General features: G+C 36.1%; 1 protein-coding gene across 3 annotated transcripts in view; it reads left to right on the top strand.

Moving 5' to 3' along the window:
- LOC115926357 (proline-rich protein 5-like) overlaps positions 1-21,918 on the top strand; it is a 40,368-nt gene extending 18,450 nt beyond the window's left edge. Inside the window, exons 2-8 of one of the 3 annotated variants that reach the window (XM_030991001.1) lie at positions 10,669-10,749; positions 11,261-11,309; positions 11,920-11,977; positions 12,508-12,599; positions 13,048-13,123; positions 13,817-14,107; positions 18,846-21,918. In XM_030991001.1, the coding sequence (XP_030846861.1) occupies positions 10,669-10,749; positions 11,261-11,309; positions 11,920-11,977; positions 12,508-12,599; positions 13,048-13,123; positions 13,817-14,107; positions 18,846-19,126 (928 nt within the window). In that variant the 3' untranslated portion in view covers positions 19,127-21,918. Of the gene's footprint in view, positions 1-10,668; positions 10,750-11,260; positions 11,310-11,919; positions 11,978-12,507; positions 12,600-13,047; positions 13,124-13,816; positions 14,108-16,761; positions 16,978-17,595; positions 17,841-18,845 lie in introns of those variants that run through there. The other 2 variants (XM_030991015.1, XM_030991009.1) reach the window with 2 other exon arrangements.
- Positions 21,919-24,225: the final 2,307 nt, after the last annotated feature.

Raw genomic sequence — 24,225 nt, 5'->3', positions numbered from 1 at the left:
TCTGCTTTATTTATTTAGAGGTGTCTTAGTCGAGTAGTTGAAGGACATGACTTGAAATGCGAAGGTCGTGGGTTCGATCCCCGACACGGCACTATTGTCCTTTGGCAAGGCATTAATTCAAAATTTGCCACTCCATATAGATTCAGGGGAGAAATGGGACCTTGTAGAACGAAAGCCTTTGTTTTAGTAATTACCATAAATGCCCTTAAGGTGACCATATGATAAGAATACTCCCCAGGGAGTGGAGATGGTGCATACGGTGCATGAATGAATCCGATGACCGGGGTAATAATATCTGTAAAGCGCTGAGAGACGATATTTCGTATCAAGGGATATATAATCCCAGATTGTTATTATCATAGTCATACTATGTTCATATCCGAGTAAGATCGCACATGCATGAAATAAATGGCGTCAGAATTAATTTTCAGACACGCAATAACGAGAGTATATCACATCAGCTCACAAGAGATTTAGCATGGCAGATGTTTATTTAAAGGGATCAGGTAACTTTGTCTCAGATTCTTGAACAAAATCCTGGATTTAGCTCATGCTGCAATGATGATTATATTATTTAGGTCAGTCAGGAACCCCATGACTTTTACAAGCTGATCGCCTGTCTGATTATCGAGATATTTATGATTGGAAATCGAAATTTAAAAATTCGTTTTCCTAACAATTTTCATAACACTACAGTCTGTTGGGGAAAATGAGTATGGTAAAACCGGTCATTCAAATATTTTTACTTTTTTGAGGCACTTCATGATTATTTTGAAGCTCATTTTTTAGGGCTTTAATATAACTCCATATCACAGGCACTGATAACACGTAGGCATGCATCTCAGATTTAAAACGGTTAACGATGCTTTTAAAGTTTGATACATTTGATTTTATACGACATGCTTTAAAGATATGTATCTGGTTGCTTTAGCATGTCTGGCGCCGGATATTGGATCTATTAAGCGTCTGTGGTAAATATGGAAATTTGAATCATTGGCCACGTATCAATTTATTATCTCGTGTAATGAAACCGGTTCACTGACACACAGAATAAGAAGTCGAAATGTAAGATAGTTTTTTGGTGTTATTTGTTTACATTTCAAAAGTTGACAAACTTGATTGGATTGTCAGAGTTTTGTATTATCTCTTTAAAAAAAAAGATCTATTGAGGATTTCAAACAAGATTTTGTTTCGTTTATAAGAGAAGAGATAGACAGATAGATAGATAAATATACATACTGATGGACATAATAGATGGATAAATAGAAAGAGAAAGAGAGAGATGGAGAGGGAGAGAGAGGGAGTGAGAGAGAAAGAGAGAGAGAGAAAGAGAGAGAGAGAGAGAGGTTGATATAAATTCACCTAGCATTGTTTTGATTCGTACGGATATAGCTTTTCACCGACTCTGTTCTACACTGATTTACAATGCACATGTCACTGCAATGAATGCATTTCTATGAAGGTCATTGTCGTGTTTAAAGCCTCCATCAAACAAACGTTCAATGTTTGTGCGTTTGGCATTGTAAAGGTCCATCTTATGCGCCGACACAGATTCACTATGAGGCTGTTCACACCGGCAGAAATAGCGCGCGCTAGATCGCGCTATCTCTGCGGTTTGGAAGGTACAACGTCGTTTCAGCCACCCAACAGCGAGCCACGGCGAGCCAAAACGGCGTGCCAATGGAGCACCTCTTGGGGGTGGTCCACGAGAGATAGCACGGTCTAGCGCGCGCTAGAAAAAACGGGGTGCTACGATAGACCGCGCTATCTCATTGCGGTGTGAACAGCCTCTATTTTATGGAAAGCGAAGCCGCGGGCGATTTTATTTTACTTTTAAAGGGACGGTATATGCCCTCCCTTCGCGTAATATAATTACACAACTCAAAGTGCTCTGTCTTTTGAAGGCCGATAGAGGGAATTGATTGGAAATTTAAGCTTTCTAGGAGGCTGTTCACACCGGCAGAGATAGCGCGCGCTAGACCGCGCTATCTCTATGGTTTGGAAGGTACAACGTCGTTTCGGTCTGCCCAACAGCGAGCCACGGCGAGCCAAAACGGCGTGCCACTGGAGCACCTCTTGGGGGTGGTCCACGAGAGATAGCGCGGTCTAGCGCGCGCTAGAAAAAAAGGGGTGCTACGATAGACCGCGCTATCTCATTGCGGTGTGAACAGCCTCTTTGTCATGCTAGGAAATCTCGAAAGGATTCTTTTCGATTAGACCTTGAAGGATTTTGTGTTCGTTTGAGCATTCTATCGGGAGGCCTTAACGAATTGTCTTTAATTGGATTGCTCTTTACCGTGCATGTATTATCTTTGAAACAACTGAAATGACAACATTTTGAAATTCTAAATCTTAAATGAGTCTCTGAAATTTTGCAAAATGTGTTTCCAAGGATATTAGCTTGCAAAGCGTATTGGAGTTTTCACGTAATGCGCTATATCAATGTACCGTTATAATCTGTAACATTTCAAATTCCTGAATGTAACATTTTAAAAGGTACTTCAAATGTCACATTTCAAAACAAATTTCAAACTTGACTTTTCAAAATACGTTTGAAACGCTACATTTCAAAATCTATTTGAAATAATACATTTTCACAACAAATATGTTTCAAATTACTTCAGATTTGGCTTACTTTAAAAAAAAAAATATCATAAATATATTTCATATGTGACATTTAAAATATACTATATTTATGTATAGCCTATAATATATTTGACAAATATATTTTAAAATTGTTAACAGTAAAGTAATCTTTGCATTGGTTTCCATATCATCCTTTCAAACATAATTTGTAACATTTCGGAATACATTTCCAATATAACATATGTGTTGCATCTTCTCTCGATCGCGTTTACTGGTGATACGATTGCGTGCTACTCCTCACGATAATACACATCCATCGTACTGATAATAAATCTCACCCTGATGGAGTAGCAAGCGTAAACACATTGTGCTGTCAAACATATGAATTCGTCAGCCAGAATTTGTGACATGCTGTATATTATTTGAGCTTGAACAGAGCGAAAGGATTGAGGGAGGGGGTGTCACTGCCAGTTAGTTTACCCTCCCCCCCCCCCCCTTACCTCTCCCATCGGACGCTAATAAATATCGCTAGCAGTGAGGTTGGACATCGAGAGAAAGTGTTTAAATGATATTTTGAATGTGTGATCATTTAAGGAAATAAAGTCCTCATATTCCATGAAAATGCATTAAACTATTATCATGGGTATATACAAAAAAACATTAAAGGTAAAGACCAGTATTGGAAACGCCCCAATTTCAAAAAATGAAATGGAAGCTCTCATTACCAATCATGTGAAAGAATATGTTTTGACTAATACATGATGATAAAAAATTTGCCGGGAAACCGCCTAATAATTCATATATTTGGTCAATTTGTTTCTCTCATGGTCTGTGAGAGATATAGGGTAGTCCCAAATACATCTTTCTGTGTATAGTGCTTGTAACTTTACGAAGAATGGGCCAAATTTCTTATCATTTTGATGATTCCAGAACCTTGCAGATGCTAGATGCTAGATGATCAACCTTTTCTGATCGATTCCACAACGTTTCTTTCACAATGCAATCGCATGACCATAACTGGTCTTTACCTTTAAAGAAGAAAGTCTAAATAATCCTTAGTAAACAAAGTGGTTTCTTCCAAAAAGAACATATTACATCAATTCGTGGTGACAATTTTCTAATAACGTTCAAACATAATTACGGCTCTGCCGACGCTCTGTACATGCATAACATGGACAACTCGTCGTATGGTATAAAGCAGGCTCGTGAAAAGTACAATACTTTCTGATTAAGATCCATCAGCAATTCTTCATTATTTTCCAGAATTATCATTTCATTACCGTTAATAAGCACCGTTACAGATGGCTTAAAATTGTTCAAAGAAAATAACCAGCCGTTTTGCACGTATATATTGTTTATTTGTCATAATTATAACAATTGCAAACTTAAGAGAATAGGAGAAAACGACTGAGAAGAGACTAGGCTCTTGAGAAAACTGTGTCAGAAGACAATCTAGTTGGTCTATTACCAGGCTGTACCTTATTGTATCCTGTTTCGTCTTGGGTAATTCCAATTGAGGGAGATATGAAGCTTTAAGTCTCGCTCTGTTTAGATATGCTCCAGATAAAGAGATTTGTGAGAAGTCAGTGGCCGGTGTTAAACGCTGCTCCAATTTCTGATGCATAAAGACTGATGAGATGCGTGCTTTCCCTAATGGATATTGCAGCGACGAGTGAGATAGAGAGAGGAAGAGAGAAAGAGAGAGAGAGACAAAAAAAGGGAGGAATATGTATAGAGAGAGATAGAGAGAGACAATATGTATGAGCAAAAAGACGGGATAGAGAAAAAAAAAGGAAAAAAAAAGAAGAAGAAAAAAAAGGAGGAGAAGAAGAAAAAAAAAGAAAAAGAGAGAGAGAGAGAGAGACAGACAGAGAAACCTAGAGAGAGAGAGAGAGAGAGAGAGAGAGGGAGAGAGAGAGAGAGAGAGACTTTAATACAATCATAATTACGTATAGGCTACCAACTGAACTGATTTTGATATAGGCGGGAAGAAATGGGGGGGGGGAGGGGGGGGGGGGAGGTAAAAGGCTCATATCAAAATAAGTTCAGTTGGTAGCCTATACGGATGACTGTATTAATAACATCATTGAATTTACAAGAAGTCATGATGGCTTCGTAACAGTTACAGTAATTCCAATAATCATGGTAGCCTTGACATTTTCAAGATGGATAATGGACACATCTTTATTAAAAAAGAAATATACTTACGAAATATAGATCTATAACCTGTCATAAAAAAAGCAAAAGAGAAATTGGCATGATAAGCAAGCGAACGGTTTAATATTTAACATAAAGAAAGGAAAGAATTTTGCGGGTGCTGGAAAAAAGGGTGGGCGAAAGCACTCTATCTTTTCTCCTGAAACCACAATCTTCTGCAGATGGTCTACAATAGTGTTATCATAGATGAAACGTTGAGAGTTAATGATAATCTTCCTTTTTTCTTGTCAAGTATAGCGTGAGGGACTTCGGCGTTCTTGTTGGATGGATATACAAGCAGGTCAACTCTATATTTTGTCTAAAAGCTTATTTTAATTCTAAATAAATCATCTGTCATGCATCCATGCCATGACAGATAAAGCGAGCGAGGAAAAGAGAGAGAGAGAGAGAGAGAGAGAGAGAGAGAGAGAGAGAGAGTAATAAAGGGAGAGAGGGTAGGGGATAGAGAGGGAGAAAGGGAGAGAGAGAGAGTGCGGGAGAGTCTCAAAGCGAGATAGAGAATGATGGAAATAAAGATTGGTATAAATATAAAGAGAGAAAAATTAAGATCGATTGATTGAGAGAGAGAGAGAGAGAGAGAGAGAGAGAGAGAGAGAGTAGGAGAGGAAGGGGGATCGGTCGACTAGAAAGGAAGATAAGAATTCCGCAATAGATTGCGAACGATCAAGGGACATACTCCTTGTACTATCTTCCCCTTGAAGGTGTTCTTTAACTCTTCTTAACCTAGATATAGATCTGTCAAGAAAATACAAATCCCTTATACCTGATAAATATACATGTTCTTTTATTTTTCCTCTAAAGATCATTGTAAAACTAGAGTTCTATGCATTTCTTAATTAAGCTTACATATATGTCCTCTATAACTTAATTAAGTTTCAAAGGCCAAAGTAAAGTAAAAGTGTCATATAAATATGTTAACGTGTATCCGAGTGGCTAAATAGATGTCACGTGATACTCAATAGTTTGTGCCAACTAAATCTCAACAAAAACAACAACAACGACGACAACGAAACGTATAAAAGTGAATTAGACTGAGCGTAGGCAACCCGAGTGTGATCAAGAGGGTCGGACTACAACAGAAATCTTACACTTAATTTCATATAACAAATATTGCACTTTCTTTGTTCAATATAACTTATTCGCCTCCAAATTCAGAATTTGCCCGTTCATATTAAGCAAATATTAATCGACTACGAGGGTAATGGTGCAAACTATCATCGCCGAGATCACCGTGGCGATGATAGTTGTATCCATTGACCGAGTAAAGGAGGTTAATATTTGTTTTATATCCCACATCGGCAATAAGGTATATTCAAAGTGAATTTTACATAATTAAAACAACTGATTTTGCAGACAGTTTAGCTTCAGCTAGATTTTACAAAGCACAGCATGCGTACATGTAATACAGTCGATGCGCGCTCATTTGACATTGACATTGACTTTGACATTTTGCGTAACCTACTTTGCTATGCTTATTCAATGCGCAAGTCGCGCAAGTGGGGCAGCAGCAAAAAATTACTTTACAAAAAGACCTATCTCAGGTAGATAGTACTTATCTATACTCTTTTCGTGCTCTGTACAATCGCAATGCAAACAACTATACATGCCAGTGAGGGATATAGTTTCTTATATTGAAGGCTGGATCGTGCAATATTTGTTTTAGTTTGAGCGCGGCACTGCATTTAAATTACGAATTATCACAATATACTTGTTTTAGAGACGGTGATGTTTTGGTTTACTTTCCCCGTAATTCTAGGTGTCTGATGTGTATGTTTACCACTGAGAACATGATAAGATATTGACATCACCTCAGGCGGCCATTAGCTGTCTAACCTGGTTGTCTTATCCATGCTTTTAGCTTAAGAGGTACAGGCAATACCCGCTATTGCGAGACCAATATACCAAGTCGGTTGCCCTCACTTAGAATGTACCCATTCATGTTAGCTATGTGAGAAGAAGTGAAAAACGAAGGCAATAGAATGTTGTTGAGAAAATTAAAGAAGAAACTACGAAGGAAGGCAAAAGGAGACAGCCCTTTAAAAAGTGGAAAAGGATTCGTTATCAAAAACTGTAATTTAAGTTGAAATGAATGGGCTATGCGTTTTTGTCAAGCATCTTAAATTCATGCACTGCATTTGCATAATGTAAGAATATTATAGAACGTAAAGATGAAAGAGAATATTAAAACTTGATAAGTTTGGGGTTAGGTTTGGGGTAAGGTAGGTTTGTATAGTAACGGGTTTCAAGTTTTGGATGGTGTTAAACATTGCCCCCTTATTTGCCATATTGAGCAATTGTCGCCGGAATATATTTCGTACAATCGGATCAAATACATGAATGCATCGGGGAAACCTATACAAATCAATGCTTCTGCTATAAAGATGGCCATGATAAAATAGATCGAGGCTAGAGATTGTATTCAGCTACTTTGACTTGACTGTAAACATTGTGAAGTGTAATATCGGCGGCATATAGGCGACATTTCCCCGGTGACGCGGGCTCGTGTAAGCTGTCGACGGATGATTGTTGGGTAGAGAGGGAAGTTCTCCAAGCATGAATTATGCACAATTCGTCGAGACAACCAAGCCGTGTCACAACATCACAGCCGCAAGATACCTAATATATATGGACGTGTGTACGGTGGAGGGTGAACATGGTGATGGGAGTGGAAGGAGAAAGTGAGGGTAGGAAGAAAGAGGTGTGCTACTTTATGAAATATATGGTGATGAAATATACAGAAGGGAGAGAGGGAGAAGGGGAGCGAGAGAGAGAGAGAGAGAGAGGGGAGAGAAGGGGGAGAGGGAGAGAGAGAGAGAGAGAGAGAGAGACTATATAATGAGAAATTTAGAGAGTGGTGATTATACAAATAGGGAGTTAATACATGAAAGTGCGATAGAGAGATAGAAAGAGAGGGAAGAAAACATAAATACATAAACGAATAAATAGGATATAAGAGCCACGGAGAGAAAGACAGAGAGAGAAAGACAGAGAGAGAGAGAGAGAGAGAGAGGGGGAGGAGTGGGGGGGGGGGGGGGTCGTCGCGGAAAAGAACAGATAAATCATCTTCCACTAGTGGAAGACACTCGCATTCAAATAATTGTTTAAATTATGCAAGAAATTAGCCACAATCATGTTGCATATAGACAAAATTGATAGCTCCTATCGAGACTTTAACAAGTCATGACTAGAACATGACTATTGAGAATTTGTGACAACTAACACAAAGTCGGATAGAATAAGAGTAGTTAATGGATGCCTTCCCGCAGATTCTGGATGGTTCCTTAGAGATACCTGCCTTAGTTGCCACCTAGCAACTGATGTTGCAAAGGTTAAAGAAGATACGAGATGCCTGTCATAGAGAAAGAGATATATTTATTTAAAAAATGAAAACGGGGGCGTTGCTCGAAAGAAAAAGGTCAGTAAATATGGGGAAATGGTCAAAGCCGGAAACACTTAGAAAATTTGTCAAGTAAAGAAACTAGATGAAAAGCATTCAAACAGCCTACGAAATTCCTTTATTGTCTATCTGAAATTGATGCAATATGTGTTAGAATGTCGAAAGTCTTTGACCAAAAGGATGAAAATCTTACTAAAGAAAGGATGGAAACCTTCATCTATATATTCCATCACAATCGTTTTAATTGAAAAATTGTGCAGTTTTTAATAAAGGGGATTGAAAACCTTGTAAAAAGATTAAAATCAATATTTATAAAAAAAAAAAAAAACGGCAAGGAAATATCTATAATTACATTGGCTAATCTTAAATGGCGAGGAGGTTAGTGCCCGACTGATTAATTTGAGTCTAGACTTGAGTATAAAGCTACCGTCAAATGAATGCATCGCCTAGTACCCTTTACCAATTTTCAAGTAACCGGAAAGACAATCTATTATCCTATGAATTATTCCCGATGTTATTTTACGTGTTCATAATATTGGACATGATTGCATGTTTTATGTATATTCTCATCATGCTCATGTGACGTACTTTGCGAATAGTGATAGGTGTATGAGCAAGTCCAATGTATATGATAATTTTTAATCCCATAATATTCGCAAGCATTACGTAATGTTGTCTATAATCAACATCCAAAATAAACTTTCCTTATATAAGCTGTGAATATTGTAAATCGATGATTTACTTTTAATTAAAAAACTTATCTTTTCTCATTCCAAAGTTGAATTTTTAATTTGAAATATAATCTTTGGCAATTTCTCATCTTGTCTTTAGATGTCTACAATGGGTTTAAAATTTAAATAATCGCTAAACTCCGGATGTAATTTGAACAACCATTTTTTTTCTAAAACTCACTTTTGAACTCTTAGGTCTTCTGTTTATATATCTTATATTTGATTTCTAATTATGTCAAACTATGTTCATTGTAATTGATATGTATGTATTTTTAGCTAATTTTGCATGTTCTTTATCTGTGAATTGTATCGCAATTCAGCCTTATACGGCTACGAAGATATTTTTTAATAAACCTTGAATTGAATTGAATTGAAGACTATAACTCTTATAAATATCATATATTTGTGAACAAATAATGCCAGGTACCACTAGAACTAATTAAATTTGTAGATAAAATTGCCAATTTATTTCGTACCATCAATAAATTGCAATTGGTAAATGCATTGCCAATTACTTTGCTATGGCTAATGAGTTTTAAGTTTCATTACATTCATTAATTAGTTTTAATTGGGATGTCTCTCCGAAGCACAATAGGTTTGCATTTTATGTTAACATTCTTTTAATAATACTTCGTAATTAGTCTAGACAATTTGGTATGAGTTCGCCTTGAGAGTGGAAAGTGACATTTCCAATTGAGCTTACTGATTTTTGGTGCAAACAGCTTTGAATTTTAAGACCTGGTTTAATTTTGGTAACTGCTAGTGAACATGTTGTGTACGTGCACTTATGTAAGCCCGACTGGCAATGAATGGAATGACAACTAACTCCCATTTTGTTGTGAAATGCAATACTGAGTTTAGTTTCTGTTCATGAAACAAAACAAAACGCAGCAACAATAAATCCTTTAAATTTGATCACTCCAAATGCAACGACATATTGTTGTAAACAGCATGCTTGTAATTCCAGGCAATTTTCATGCGATTACTGGCATCCAGTGGCGACAATGTGAAACAAAAAAGGTAAACCTTAAAGGGTAAAGAAACCCTAGTCATAAGTTCATTTAAATGAAAGCATAAACAAACAAAAATAAAATAATAATAAATAAATAAACAAAATGGCGAAAGTTTGAAATATGTCGAATATTTGTTAGCATTTGAGTCATTTTGTATGTTTAAACGAATGGGAAAGTTGTCTGGCATAACATCACAGTGACATTACTTATTCAGCCAATTAGGGGTTCACATACGTAGTGATTACAACTTTCCAAAATCCTTATTTCTAGCCAGATTTCTTTAACATTTCACCTGTCTGCTTCTCTATTTTTTCTTTTTCTTTTAGAGTTGCTATGAAGGTTGGGTTTTCCTTTTTAAGATAGGACAGTGTTTAAAAATAAAAGATATCTTTAATACGACGCAATTCATTTCATGACATTTTGTTCAAGTGTGTAATGGCATCAATGTTTTCTTAATTTAGCTAGTTAAATCAGACATTTCCTTGTCCTAAATTTGCATTTTCTCAATAGGTGTCTCATATTTGTCTTCTCATGTTTGTAAAAATGAAAATAAGAGCACTTAAACATTGTTAAACTAATAACTAAATCCTTATTTTACATTGACTAAGTACAAAGTATGTAGATGAGTCTTTCTTGACCTTTTGAAGTCTTTTTCTCAAAACCGTTTACAACAGTGTTCAATCATTTAATTGTTCCTTTTCTCTTTTTTCTTTCTTTTAAACAGAGTCCAGAGCAAAGTATTATCAGTATTCAACAAAAGAAGATTACAACCCGGTGAACTATACGAACTGAACAAATTGGTCAAGTACGAATTCGTATAAAATATATATAATTTCGAACCGTATTCTCCAAAGGAAAGCTGCCTGATCTGGTTCCAGGTTTAAGCCAAATTTAGTAGGCCACCAAATCATAGAGTGCCCACTTCTCTTTAACCTGCACAAATCATTATACTGTTTTTACTGTAACAAAAACAAACATCCTATCTAAATGAAACTTACATTTTTATTTTCACTTTAGGACAAAATTAATTTTCTTGATTTATTTTGTTTATACATAGTTACAGTAATTCATGCAAAAATTATCATGGCCTTTCTTGTGGTCCATGTAAACGCTGGATTAGTATGGCATCATTGTAAGAAATAGTTAGAATGAAAGCATTACATTTAATCTAGGTCCACGGATATAATCGATACTAATGTTCCATCTTTAAAAGCAACACAATTAAAATAAAATGTTACTGTTGTATTATATATAATGAATCAAGATTTAAACTTTGTATAACGTCTGTGTATATACATGTATTATTTTCTTCGCAGAGTTGCAATCAAATCTGAAATCGGGTCATTTATATCGGAATATTATAAGGTAAGGTTAACCACATTAAGTTAGCATAATGTATGTATAATCGCGTTGAATTTTGTATTACTAGGTGATCAGTAGAACGCAATAACATTTCATAGATGAATATGAAATATTATCAAAATAAAGATAAAGACTATAGTGATGGAATATATTTATTCATCCGAATGGAAACCGATTCGCACACCAGTCTGTTAAAAAAAACATCTACATATAAATGTCAATAAACTGTAAACAATTGTGTGGAAAAAACTTTTTGAACTAGATTCAGATGAACATTATTTATTTCATTGAAAATCATTAATTTAATCTCCAGTCTGGGATCGTTGGCGTGTATTGTTTTTTTCAAATGCCACCAAATCCGTGATAAATGCTTTGAGAGCTAATTGCGAACTGTTGACATTTACATGATTTACGAGTCATATTTGAAACGTGTTCTCCTCGCCAGTACAATAACCCCCCCCCCCCAAGAATATTGTAACGGAGCGAAAAAATTCACTGATTATGCTTGTTTTGTTTGATTTATTTCTTTCAGACCGACTTACATTTGAATACATTTGAAGCTTGATCTTTATACCATGAATGTGATTATGTTTTAATATTTTTTCTTTCACAGAAAAATCTGTTACAACGAGGAATGAAAAGTCTTTATGACTCACTCGATAACGATGGAGGTAAGATCGTCAAAGAAGAACATAATCATATCTTATGCTGATAACCTTGTAGCCTAATTGACAAAAATAAAATAGATATATTTGTCACGGAAGAGGTGTTATTTACCCACTTTGTTTTTAAAGATGTTATCCAATGAGTGAAGTGTCCTAATTATTGGTGTGAGCCCATTTAGACCCACAATGCTCAGTAAGTTCATTTCCCTCTTCTCACCTCGAATAACACAGTTACCCGCAATACCTGAAACTAGTTACTATTGTTAAATATCTCAGATGAAATAACTCCTTCAGATATTGCTTGTACAAAAGAAAATTATGTTTGACCTTTACATTTTTTTTAAACCGAAATTCAAGAGATATATAAACAGATTCAATTAAATATGAAATCTCATTTGTAGAGAGAAGAAATGTATAATAATTATTTATACAGACGCTTGAGATGTATCAAAGAAATGCTTGCTTATCATTAATTCGTCGAAATTGTGCAATTGACTCATGTTTTTGTGATGAATCCCTTCTACTGTTCACTATAGGTCAAGGCTTACTTTCCAGTCTAGCCGAGCTTTGGAACTACTTCTTCACGGAGATACTGCCAACGTTGAGGGCGATATTCTACCCAGTCCAGGTAAAGCAAATACTAAGGCCTGTGATTAGGGCCCGATGAGGGATTTTTTCCCGGCACAATATTGTTTCTCAAATAAACTAATAGGGAGCACTGGTCTTCATGCTATGCCTTTAGAGAAACAGTGTTGAAAGCAATTTCATGTCACCATTTTACTCTTTCACTTTTCTTCTTTTTATTTGATTGAATTGCCTTTTTGTATGAAGAAATATGTTTATTTTTGTAAGCATATATACCAAGTAAATACCACAAATTTCCATTTTTTTTTATTGGCAATAAAATATGAACCTTATGCACCTGCTAAGGGTGCGCTAACGATTTCTTAATTTTTTTTTTTTTTTTTTTTTTTTGGGGGGGGGGGGGGGATTTTATCTATGAACATTATAAATATAAATGATTAATTTTGAGGTTAGTTGATGGTAAAATATAACTATTGGGTTCTCTTCTCCAGACCAAAGGCCATACGATGTATCAGCTTTCATTACTTGGATTCCGTGATCACGTGGTACTACAACTGCCATTAAAAAGTAAGTCCTGTATCACTCTTTGAATGTTTGAAATAGATTAATGGAGCCTTGCAAGTGATGTGGATCATCATCATCATCATCACTCTAGGGCTAGGGGAATTAACCTCAAACTACATGTTAATTTCAGTATGTGGGCCATTTAAAACCTTATCTAAAAAAATATAAAACATCGTACATTTGACGAAAGGGTACCCGTAACTCTTCTTCAGAACCCTTCGTCTGTTATAGCGGCTCTAAGAATGTTCAGAACGTTGCCATTGTGTTTGGGCACGGCCCGTTCTGTGACGTATCGCATGGAGTCGATCAGTACGTTGGATTGCGTACGTACGTTTCCCTGCTGTAAACTACAAACACATACACTCACGCTGCATCGAGCTCGAGCACACGCGGTGAAAACAAAGATTTTTCAATAACCACCGCAATTCGTAACAATAAAATAGCACTATTTTAGCGTGGACTTCCATACATAAACGTAGTGATCCTTAGTTTGAGTCATCTTCATAATATACATTTAGAAACAAATTCTCAAAATGCAGATTCTTTGATAATACCAATGCCCCCTACTTAGTGTGCTTAAAGGTTGTCAAAGCTTTATCTTGATTTCAGTTTAAGTCGATAATGGCGTAAAATATCACGGAGAGAATAATCCCATAAACTATTTAATTTATTTATGATAATTCATTTGATTGACAGAGGCATTATCGTCGTGCAACGAGAGTGAGATCCCGCCCGAGATCACCCAGATGTTGCTCAACCTCCACGCGGTCCACGACGGCGGGACTTACGCCACCACACCGTCAGAAGAATACGTTCAACTCGAGGCCATACTCGCAAAGGTCGTCTGTCCGTTCCTCGGCTCAAAGGGGTTGTACCTACGGATGGGCGAGGACGACCCCGCCGTTCCCGCCCGCGACCCCAATGCCAAAGAAGATGGTCAGGGAACACCGGGGAGTAATAGCAGCGGAACACAAGGGCGTAAATACGGTCAGTATGTGCCCCGGAGGTTGAGGCATAAAGATAGTCTAGGGATTCTACGAGCAGGGGGTATCACTCTGCAGGCTCTGATACTACATGTAAATTAATACATTATGACGAAAAGGGCGAAGAAGGGGGTTTGGAAACCAAATAAACCAAATCCTCCCAGAAACATCTGAGACAGATCTCAAATAGAGGGGATATTATTAGGGGGGGGGGGGGGGATTAGTAAAATATGGTAAAAGTTTTTCAATCAGATGGGGTTATTTGTGTTCGGGAAACGACAGGATTCTTCACCATCATAAAGACGCGTCTCAGTTTCGAACCGGAGTCTTGTCCAAAGCCTGGACTGTATCCGTGTCGCGCGTCCAATCAGCTGAGAAAATAATACACCCTCAACGTTGAACCGGAGACAGTCCTTGTCTCTCATTCTCTACCCGGATGGTAGTTTAGGGGATCGCGCGATGACTAGATACACCGCACTGTCTGTGGGATGCGTGTAAGGGAGGAGATAATTTAAGGATTAAAAAATAAATAAAAACGGACAGAATCTGGACTAACCGGAGTCCAGAAGGGACCCCATTTTCACTTTTGTATACAAACGGCTAACTCATAAGTCAGATTAATATAGGTTTTTTTTTTAAGCGGCATGAGTAAGGAGTATTAACATGAGCAATTTCCCCTTAAGAAATCTAGCGGTGAACAATGTGTTCGGGCTAGGAAAGTCTACGTGAAAATCTACCTTTTCAGATACAGAATGGTAAAATTTTTCTATCATTAAAGATATCTTTTGTACCAAATTCACCAAAAAGAAAAAACGTTCTGTGGTCATATTACTTGTAAAATTTCCTTAATTACAGTAATCATAACGTGGAAACCCAGGAGGGGAAGGGGTTTAACAGTGGTTCAAATACGGACTGTGGTTCGCCTTTCGGATGGATATATAAAAGGCCGATTGCCGACGAAAAATGAAAGACACCGAAATCATACTTGATAAATTTGATACCTGCCGGTAGTGCCTAACTGACAAAAAAAAAATACAAATACATTCCCGAATTTGATCAAAAGTGCCTTGTCTTTCGAGATGTGAATTGGTCTAGCGGTGCGTGCGATCAGTTCTTTGTCTTCACCAATAAACTCACTAACAGACCCCGGGTTCGAAACTGAGTCATGACCTGTAAATGGTGACGTTAAAGGTCGGTCTACTGACTGACTCGATTGATGAACGGCTGTAAAAAGAAAACACCCCACCAGTTACATCTAAACGCCCACGTTCTGTGAGGTGCTCTATTTGGGTTTAACGGATAACAATTTAACCTACTAGTAATTTTTATACAAATTAATGATGGTTATAATATTTAGAAACACCATTCTAAAGGTGATCTTCCAAATGGTCGTGCCAAAACTATATTTTCTGGAAAGTTTTTAACTGTAAAGCACAACATGGACAATCAAAGTTATTGCATTTCTATCATTATCTATTGAATTGGGGAAACGACTTGTACCACTTTTGATATATTCACTGTTAATTTCAATATGAGAACATAACCAAAAACAAAACAAAAAAAGAAAAGAAAGAAAGAAGACAACGGTATTACCATGACCACAGACAATTTAATAGCTCAGGAATAAATTTTGTTTAGTTAGTACGTTGTACAAATTTGCTTTATCATCTATTTCATTGAAGTTATAAATTGATTTGTGTTAATTATAATCTTTGTAAATTTTCATCGGGTCTGGAACAACCAAATCTTGGTGGCAATATGAATGAACATTATTATGCTACATTACACATGTCTCGCTAATAACTTGCAATACATGGTAACCTGCTGGATTGACCTATTGTAACATCATCATTTTGGTACCTCGTTTTAATCTAACAATCCCTTCTGTTTGGCGTCTTATAAAAGGCTACGGTAAATTCAACTTGCTCGCAACATAAACAATTGCAACTTAAGAGATTAGAGTTTGCGAGTTTGCGAACAATTTGCAATCAGTCTGGAATCAATCGCAACAACTCAGTATGAGACAAAGTCCTGGTATTGGTCTTATAATAACACGTATTGTTGATTTTAGTCGTTGTTCCAGGCCCAATGTATTCTTTTATATCATTATGCTATGTTTTCATATTTCCTATATTATATTCCAATTTCCTCCATTATTGTATCGTAAAATCTTCCAACCTGTTCGCTCAAAATCCATTTTAGATGTAGCAGGCCACACTATCCTTGTCAATGTAGATTTTATAACGTAGTACCCGACTTCTTATCTCGAAGCACTCGTTTTAAAGAATCTGTTCTCACTAGCCTTTTGTGAAGCTAAATTTAAAGCTTTTTATTTAGACATCCCCTGTCTTTTGTTACTGAGTGTACAGTAGTTTTTTTATTGATAATTTTACTGTCTCACATTCTGCTATAGCAAAACGCGTTTGATTTGCTGAGATTTCTTTTACTTTTCGATCCAAAATTTTAACACGTTTCCCGATTTTGTCTTTTTGTTCCATTCCTCTCCCCATTCAAACCATCCGTGAAATAAACTCCCCTTTCACTTTGTCACCGTCAAGTGACGTCATCACTTACCGGTTGCATGTCCCATTTCATTGGTCCAATGTTGTCACGTGGTGATCCATTGTTTTTGATGTCGTCACCATTCCTGCGCAATAGCTCCAGGGTATGTCCCGCGCGCATTCGCGTCACCGAGTTTAGCCTTCCTGCGCAGATCCAGATTCAGCTTTCGCATTAACAATGTCAGACGAAAGTTCATGCGCATGCGCTTCTCCGACGATACTCCCGATCACCCTTCTGAATCTATGCCTGAGTTAGATAATGAAATGATCGAATCTGCAAAGGCAAATAGCAATGGCTGAAATTAGTATTAAAGACAAAGGCTTTATTTCTTTGCTTGCTCTTCTTATTGGTGGAGGGAAAGATGAAACTTGCAAACAGGGAAATTTAAGTTGCCTGGGATAAATGTGGTGCATTTGTATTCTCTAACCAAAGACAGCCTTACGTATTAACCAAGCGATTTTACAGGAATTAGTCTTGTCATTTTGAGACAAACTCTTATACCATTTTTCCTTGTACTGCTTAGCTTTGCTTTCCGGCGCTGCTGATTACATTTTAGCCAGAACAAACTTTTAAACTCAGAGTATGAGTTGAGCTTAATTAAGGCTCCTAAGTTGATAGATAGTATCGCGTCTGGTGTCTAAATGTAACCCAAATTAGTCACAAGGTCCAATTAATAGACGCATTCCCTAGAGACTGGTTCACCATCACTTCTCATTTGCACGAATCATCACTTGTCACTATGTTCATTGTTGAACCCATTTAATCCAAAGCCGAAGATTCTACACCATTCCGTTCTATTATTTGCAATACGAATTGTATTTCAATTGAATTTGTTTATTACGTTGTTAATTATGATTTCTTTTTTATTTATTTTTGTTTCCCCCACACCATTATATTGACTAACAACAAAATGCATGATTGTATATATAGAAACGTACCCAAAATCCAGAGTTTGCCTGAAAGTTATCAACATAAACTCACTTGATTAATATTGTTATTTCTTTCCTTTTATTCACCCTTTCCCCAACTGAAATATTTTTCATTCATTATTGGTCAATTTTTCCATTGTTCACGCGCCATCTTGAATATTCAAATTCATCCGGAAAAAATCCATCCGCTTCCGCAATACTGTATTAAACGTATTGCTTGCTGTATCTGTCTTGTGTGCTACCGGTTTTTTCTGCTTTGTAATACCGCTATGCAATTGTCACACATTTGTTCGCTCTCAAAACATTTATAACTGTGGTTTATTTAAGAAATCCTTCCCCAAATCTTCTCTATTCATTATCTTATTGGCATAAATTGCGACTATTGATCGAATGAACATCATGACCTTTTTATAAAAACAAATCATTGTTGCTTTTTGATTCTTTTTTAATTCTTATTCACTTTTTCTTCACCCTGCTCTGCCGTCTGAATCAATTTTCCTGTTCCAAATTGCACGTCACTTTAATTTACCTCTTTTGCAAACAAACACACAAATTGTAATTAAATAAATGCAAATGTAAATGCGTATTATTTTTGACAACGACCTATTAAAACCCACTGTCTTTTATTCTTTTTAAATTTGTCTCTTTAAATCCTTTCTTCTCTCTGCGTGCTTATATCTGTCGGTTCATTCTTTGCTAAGCTGTGGTTTATTTTTGTTCTGCTATTGGTCTGTTGAGTGTATATTTAAAAAAACATACAACAAATAAATAATTTGTTTGTAATCTTCGCATTTTCTTTCGCTTTTCTTACCCATGATTTCGTGGGGGACTATGAAAATCCTGTTATCTTTTCTGTTTGTGTATACTACATTTGCAAGTTTGTTTTCGTGTATCCTGTATGTTTCTGATTATTGCACTCATTCTGTAACTCTATTTCATTCTGTTACCGCTTATATACTTTTAAATCTCGGCATCTACCCGCAAGAATGCTTCTTCATATATAACTATATTTATTTTCCTTTTTAGCACCATGTCATTTTCATGCACTTTCATCCCCTTCACTCCATCCAATCACTTTGAAATTCCAATATAACAAACATCTATCCTTTCAATATCTAAATACATCCCTTCGATTCATATATTTAAAATGAACTCCATCCCCATCCAAAATCCATGCACTATAACATTCTTTGGAAAACCCCGCCCGAAACGCATATATGCATATATATATATATATACATACAAATTCAGACCGACAACGATCCCTGCAGAGGCTTAGCCTCCAAATACAGCCGTCCAACATGGATTACCTCGCGAACACGTCGGGTGGGTCCACGCCTTCATCGCCGTCGTCCCACGCACGTGAGAATGTGGCTGCCAGGAGACTACAGATGACTCATCAGAGGAGGGGTAGCGCCCTCGTTCTCAGTTCGCTGGAGACGCTGGAAGAAGTCGACCGCTCGGGTTTTGTCGGATCTTGTCGGGAGAGGAGACGGTCGAAATCGGAAATCGAGTTTGACGGGAGGAGATAACGGCAGTGTACATTCAAAGTTATTTTCTTCCATGTACGATTATAAGAGCACTGCTATAAAAGCTTCCTGTTGAACGTAGATTGTCAGAGGTATACCTTATCCGAGACCAAGCAGCGGATATACAAATATTTATAACGTTACCTTTTGTCAAAATTGGACCAAACTTGTTAAAAGTGTGATCATGAAATATGAACAATTCTGATATCTCTCTCTCTCCCTCTGTTAACCTCTCCTTAACTCATTACACCGAACATTTACTAATTATTATTACTAACAAAGTGATTGCAAAGTGTTACGATTCCTTTCTCCTAATTTGGCTACCCTTTCAGAAATATATTATCACAAAGCTAATGGCATTTGGGTTAATGATAACATGCAGATCATTGATTTAGAGGGTTTTCTTTTGCTTGGATACTGGTGTGCATTCCCTGATACTAGTTTGTCTGTCTATCGATTGTATACGCAATATCATTTGCAATGGATGTATTCTTGCATATGGCTAATTATAAAGGGAAAATATGGGGCTATCTGTAATCGTTACATTTTGGGCTCTCTTTGCAATAAATCGTGCACAAACAGCACATTCTGCACCTCTACATCTCTGTTTTTAGGTCTACTTTAGGATTAAAACAAACTCAAACCTAGACAAGTATTATGATGAACAGCGTCCTCTGTCGTCCTTTTTGTTATACTTTTTTGGGGGTTTCTTTTCGTATGCCATGATAGTGATATTTTTGTAGGTCTCACTAAAACAGTATGTTAATCTTTCGCGGTTTCGAGAAGGTGTTTCCAAATCAAATGTGTATTCTTGAAGAAAAAAAATAATGGTAGTTTAGGCTCCTCACTTGTGTAAGCTTTATATAGAAATCCAACTTTCACGAAAAAGGTGAGCGACCCAAAGTGTCATAACACTCAGCTGCTGGTATTATGTCTACGAGAAAGTAATCGCAATATTGTCGGCAGTCTTTTAAAATCAATTTAGTAGAAATAAATATCTCCATGCGATGCCAATGATTGTATTTCTTTCATAATTCTCCCTTATATAATATATTATAAAGATATAGTTCTTATTCCTGGGTTTCATTTCCCAAAACATGTCATCAGTAACAGATGACAGTTTTTGTTATAACTATAAGCTAGTGCAATCCTTGTTTCTGATTTTTGTCATTTTCATGGAACCAAATGCTTTGTGAAACGAGTCCCAGGTACAATGTTTAGTTAAAATCCATTTTCATATGTTTTTCGCAAATATCGCGATAAATTGGGAATCGAACAAAGTAGACAAATATAAATTTGTATTTTAGCACCGTGGTTAGGTTGTTCATTTTCATTGTTTGACGATTATGTAATCAAATCTTTCTGATGGTAATGTACTTTGTCAAAATATTCGCTGAAAAAAATGCTATATTTCTTGAACCGTCATATAACTTGCAAACCTGTATAAGCGACCACCTCTCTATCGTAGTAAAACTGATACAAAACAAAAACATTTTTTTGTTTCTAACTTGGCAAGACACCAATCCTTCAATATAATATGATGTTTAGTTATTTCCTTCAATTTTCTTTGCTTTACTAGGGATAATTATATTCCTCTTGGTGTCTGGCAAGGTCGGCAGTGCCGAAGGCTCTATCATATCGTTTCCTATAAGCCAGAAGGGCACCTTTTTCAATTACTTTGACTTAGAGGTAACGCCCCTCTAGCACCTAGCAGACGATATTTATAAAAAGATGACTGTGTGTGAGTTATCCAAAATATGATGAACAAAAAAATAATTTGTTATTTGTATTGGAGGAGAAGAGGAATATCATTATGTTACATTCAAGTACATGTAGATGTATTATTAAACCATGCATTGGGGATATTCATCCTCTATATAGATTAGGCCTAAAATGAAATCCATATTTTTGTGTCTCTAACATAAGATTTAAAACTGTAACATCCAGTTGAATATGCAAACTTTAACTCGTCTCAATGGATTAAAAAAAAAGAAATCTCCTTTTCATGAGGAATGGAGTTAAGCAGAGAGGCTGTAGCTCTGAAAAAATATTGAATAAGAGAATTTTGAACAGACCCATTCCAAAAGCATATGATTAATTTGGAGGGCTTACTTAATTCCATTCGTCCTTTTTTTGTTATCAAATCTGTTCATTAAACAGCTAATTAAACATAAGGAGAAAGAAAATTAATATCACAATCTCCGAGTGAGGATCACTTATTTACCTTTTGATGACTTAAGTTTAAAATTACCAAATAAATGAATGTGTGGATATTTTATCTGTCATCTACGACATTTAAACTGATGGCCATTTATAACATCGTCTATTTGTAGCTAGACTATTAATTGTTATCATACAGATCCGAATTAATGCATTAATTTGTACCATATGATTGTACCACTGTCCTTTTTATGTTCCTCGTATCTCACTTCGAAAAATGGTTATGCAACTATTTAATTTTAAGATGCCAAATATATTGATTTATACGAAACTTGTTGTGTCATCAAGTATATTGCAATTATTATACTTGTCTTATAACTATGTCCTATTTTTATGACCTTAACGTCTTGAAGACGTTATCAAATGCAGTTTTTAGATAATTTCTGCTATATATGAAATGCTTTTTGATCTATGTACAGAGATGAATTATAGAAGATAGTAAAGAGAAATATATGTGTATATAATTATGATGTATTTTGCTTTTATCTGATGTCTACGACATCGAAATCTAAGAAAGTATTCCAAGAAAAAAATAAGAAGATTATTGAAATAAAATGGCTTACAAAAACTTCAAATCTGTTGCTTATTTATCTTTCTTTACGTCTGCTTCCTCATATTTATGCCTAATACCATTATAAAAATGGAGGAACGGCGACTACAACATTCTATTTTGGGGGGTGGTAATACTGCCTTCGATATTACATGAATTGATCGATAACAAGTGGTTAAAATATTTGCGAGCAGTTCAAGAAATAAGTTACCATGTTGTTTCCCTTTGTATTTCTTTCCAAATAGTAACATTGCAATGTGACATATATCCCCTACTCGGTGCATGTTCATACAATTTAATTGCCTCTCAAAAACTGTGGATAGAAGTTTATACAGTCCCTCAAAATATGGAAGATCATCTTTAACGACATGAAATATCTCAATTCATCAGCAGAAAATAAGTATTTTTAATGTATAGCAAAGTACCGACAACAAAAAAAGGCAGAAGGGGAATTGTTATAGACGTCTTTGTGCAAATTTTATTTTATAAAGGTGACATTTAGGGCATTGAATCATTGAACCTGAAACATGGCGACCTGTACTGAAATAAATTGTGACAAATGATTCTGAAAAGGGTTTGAACTCACACAGGGAGCGTTTCCCATACTATCACATAGAATTACATTGCTATCTCTTACAGTGATAAACCTGACACGGTGCTGTACAACAATGACATATTTCGATAGAAAAAGGATGGTTATCTTGTCGTTTCCCCGAAAAAACATGTACATGGCAAATAAAAGGCCAAGGTCACAGACGTAGGTACAACAAATTAAAGCGCTATAACAGGTGGTTATACATGTATCTTCTTACACTTGCCGCGAGAGGTAAATAACATATAATTTAAAGATGAAGTTGAGTTCTGGTCATGCGATTGCATTGTGAAAGAAACGGTGTGGAATCGATCAGAAAAGGTTGATCATCTAGCATATAAGAATTTGTTTGTATTACAAGGTTCTGGAATCATCGAAATGATAAGAAATTTGGCCAAGTCTTGGTCAAGTTACAAACACTGTACACAGAAAGATGTATATGGGACTACACGAACACGTGCCGTAAAAATCCTACCCCGGAGTTTTACGATGTTACATGACATATTTAAAATATGAAGGCATTTGAAGAGCCATGCTTTTCAGGGAACATGTCTTATCTGATGTTCTTCCACACTTGCATAATAAGAACGATAACGCTCACAAATTATTTTTCACCTCTTCCCAGAACTCAAACTTATCTTTAAGTATTTTTGTCAAATGGATGTAGAATGATCAAAAGATTAGGAGGAAAGATTGACATGAAATGGAATAAATTCGAATCGATCACTCAATCAAAGAGGTAAATATATTTAAATACTAGGTATCATGAAAGATGAGGTGAGGTGGTTAATATATAAATGATAGTTTAGGTAATGTGATGTGAGCGCTTATATTATTGATGATGGTGGTGATGATGATGATGATGAAGATGAAAGCGGGGTGGTAATACTTATCATGATGATGACGATGATGGTGGTGATGATGAGGATGATGATGAACATGATAGTGATGATAAAGAGGATGGAGATGATGGTGGTGGTGGTGGTGATGATGAAAATGATTACGATGATGATGATGAAATAGATCATAATGGTGATGATGATGATGAGGATAGCAATCAAAATTATTTTGAACATCATGATAATGATAATGAACAGGGACATGGTCAGCAAAATATTAAAGGTAATACAAAGTTTTGGGAAATTTTGAAAATTGTGTGGATAGTGATTCTTTACAATTTTGATATATTTAGATGCCCCTGTGGATGTATTATAAGCACTAGCAGTTTAGCCCCTAAAACACTTCTGCCCTAGAGAAAAATTGAATATGAAAATTTACCGGTGCTCCCGGTAAATTTTGATAAATTTTAAATAGCGCCTTCGGCCGTACAATGATACATGTAGCTGCGACCATGAAAGTTTCAGAATATGTAGTTGTGAAATATAATTTCCAAATGGGAATAGCAAATCGGTCTATTTTAGTCAAGAAACATAGTTTTATATGAATGTGTGTGTGTATTTGGTTTTTACAGACGTGTATCAATCAGATATGATTATTTACGTCTGGGGACCGACCTTTAACGTCACCATCCGAAAGACGTGACTCAGTTTCGAACCTGCGTCCTCGGCTGAATCAGTTTGTAACTTCCACTGTAAGCTGGATTACAGGCGCACGCCACAACGCCTAGTTGTGGCGTTGTGAATTTTATAGCTTAATTAATATCTTGACCTTGAGAGTTTATTATTCACGATTTCAAAAGTTTGGACTCGATTTCAATCGCGACAACGATAACTGAATATG

Source organism: Strongylocentrotus purpuratus, unplaced genomic scaffold (genome assembly GCF_000002235.5).
Source record: "Strongylocentrotus purpuratus isolate Spur 01 unplaced genomic scaffold, Spur_5.0 spur5_contig_844, whole genome shotgun sequence".
NCBI lineage: Eukaryota > Metazoa > Echinodermata > Echinoidea > Camarodonta > Strongylocentrotidae > Strongylocentrotus > Strongylocentrotus purpuratus.
This window is presented reverse-complemented; position numbering and strand designations above follow the sequence as displayed.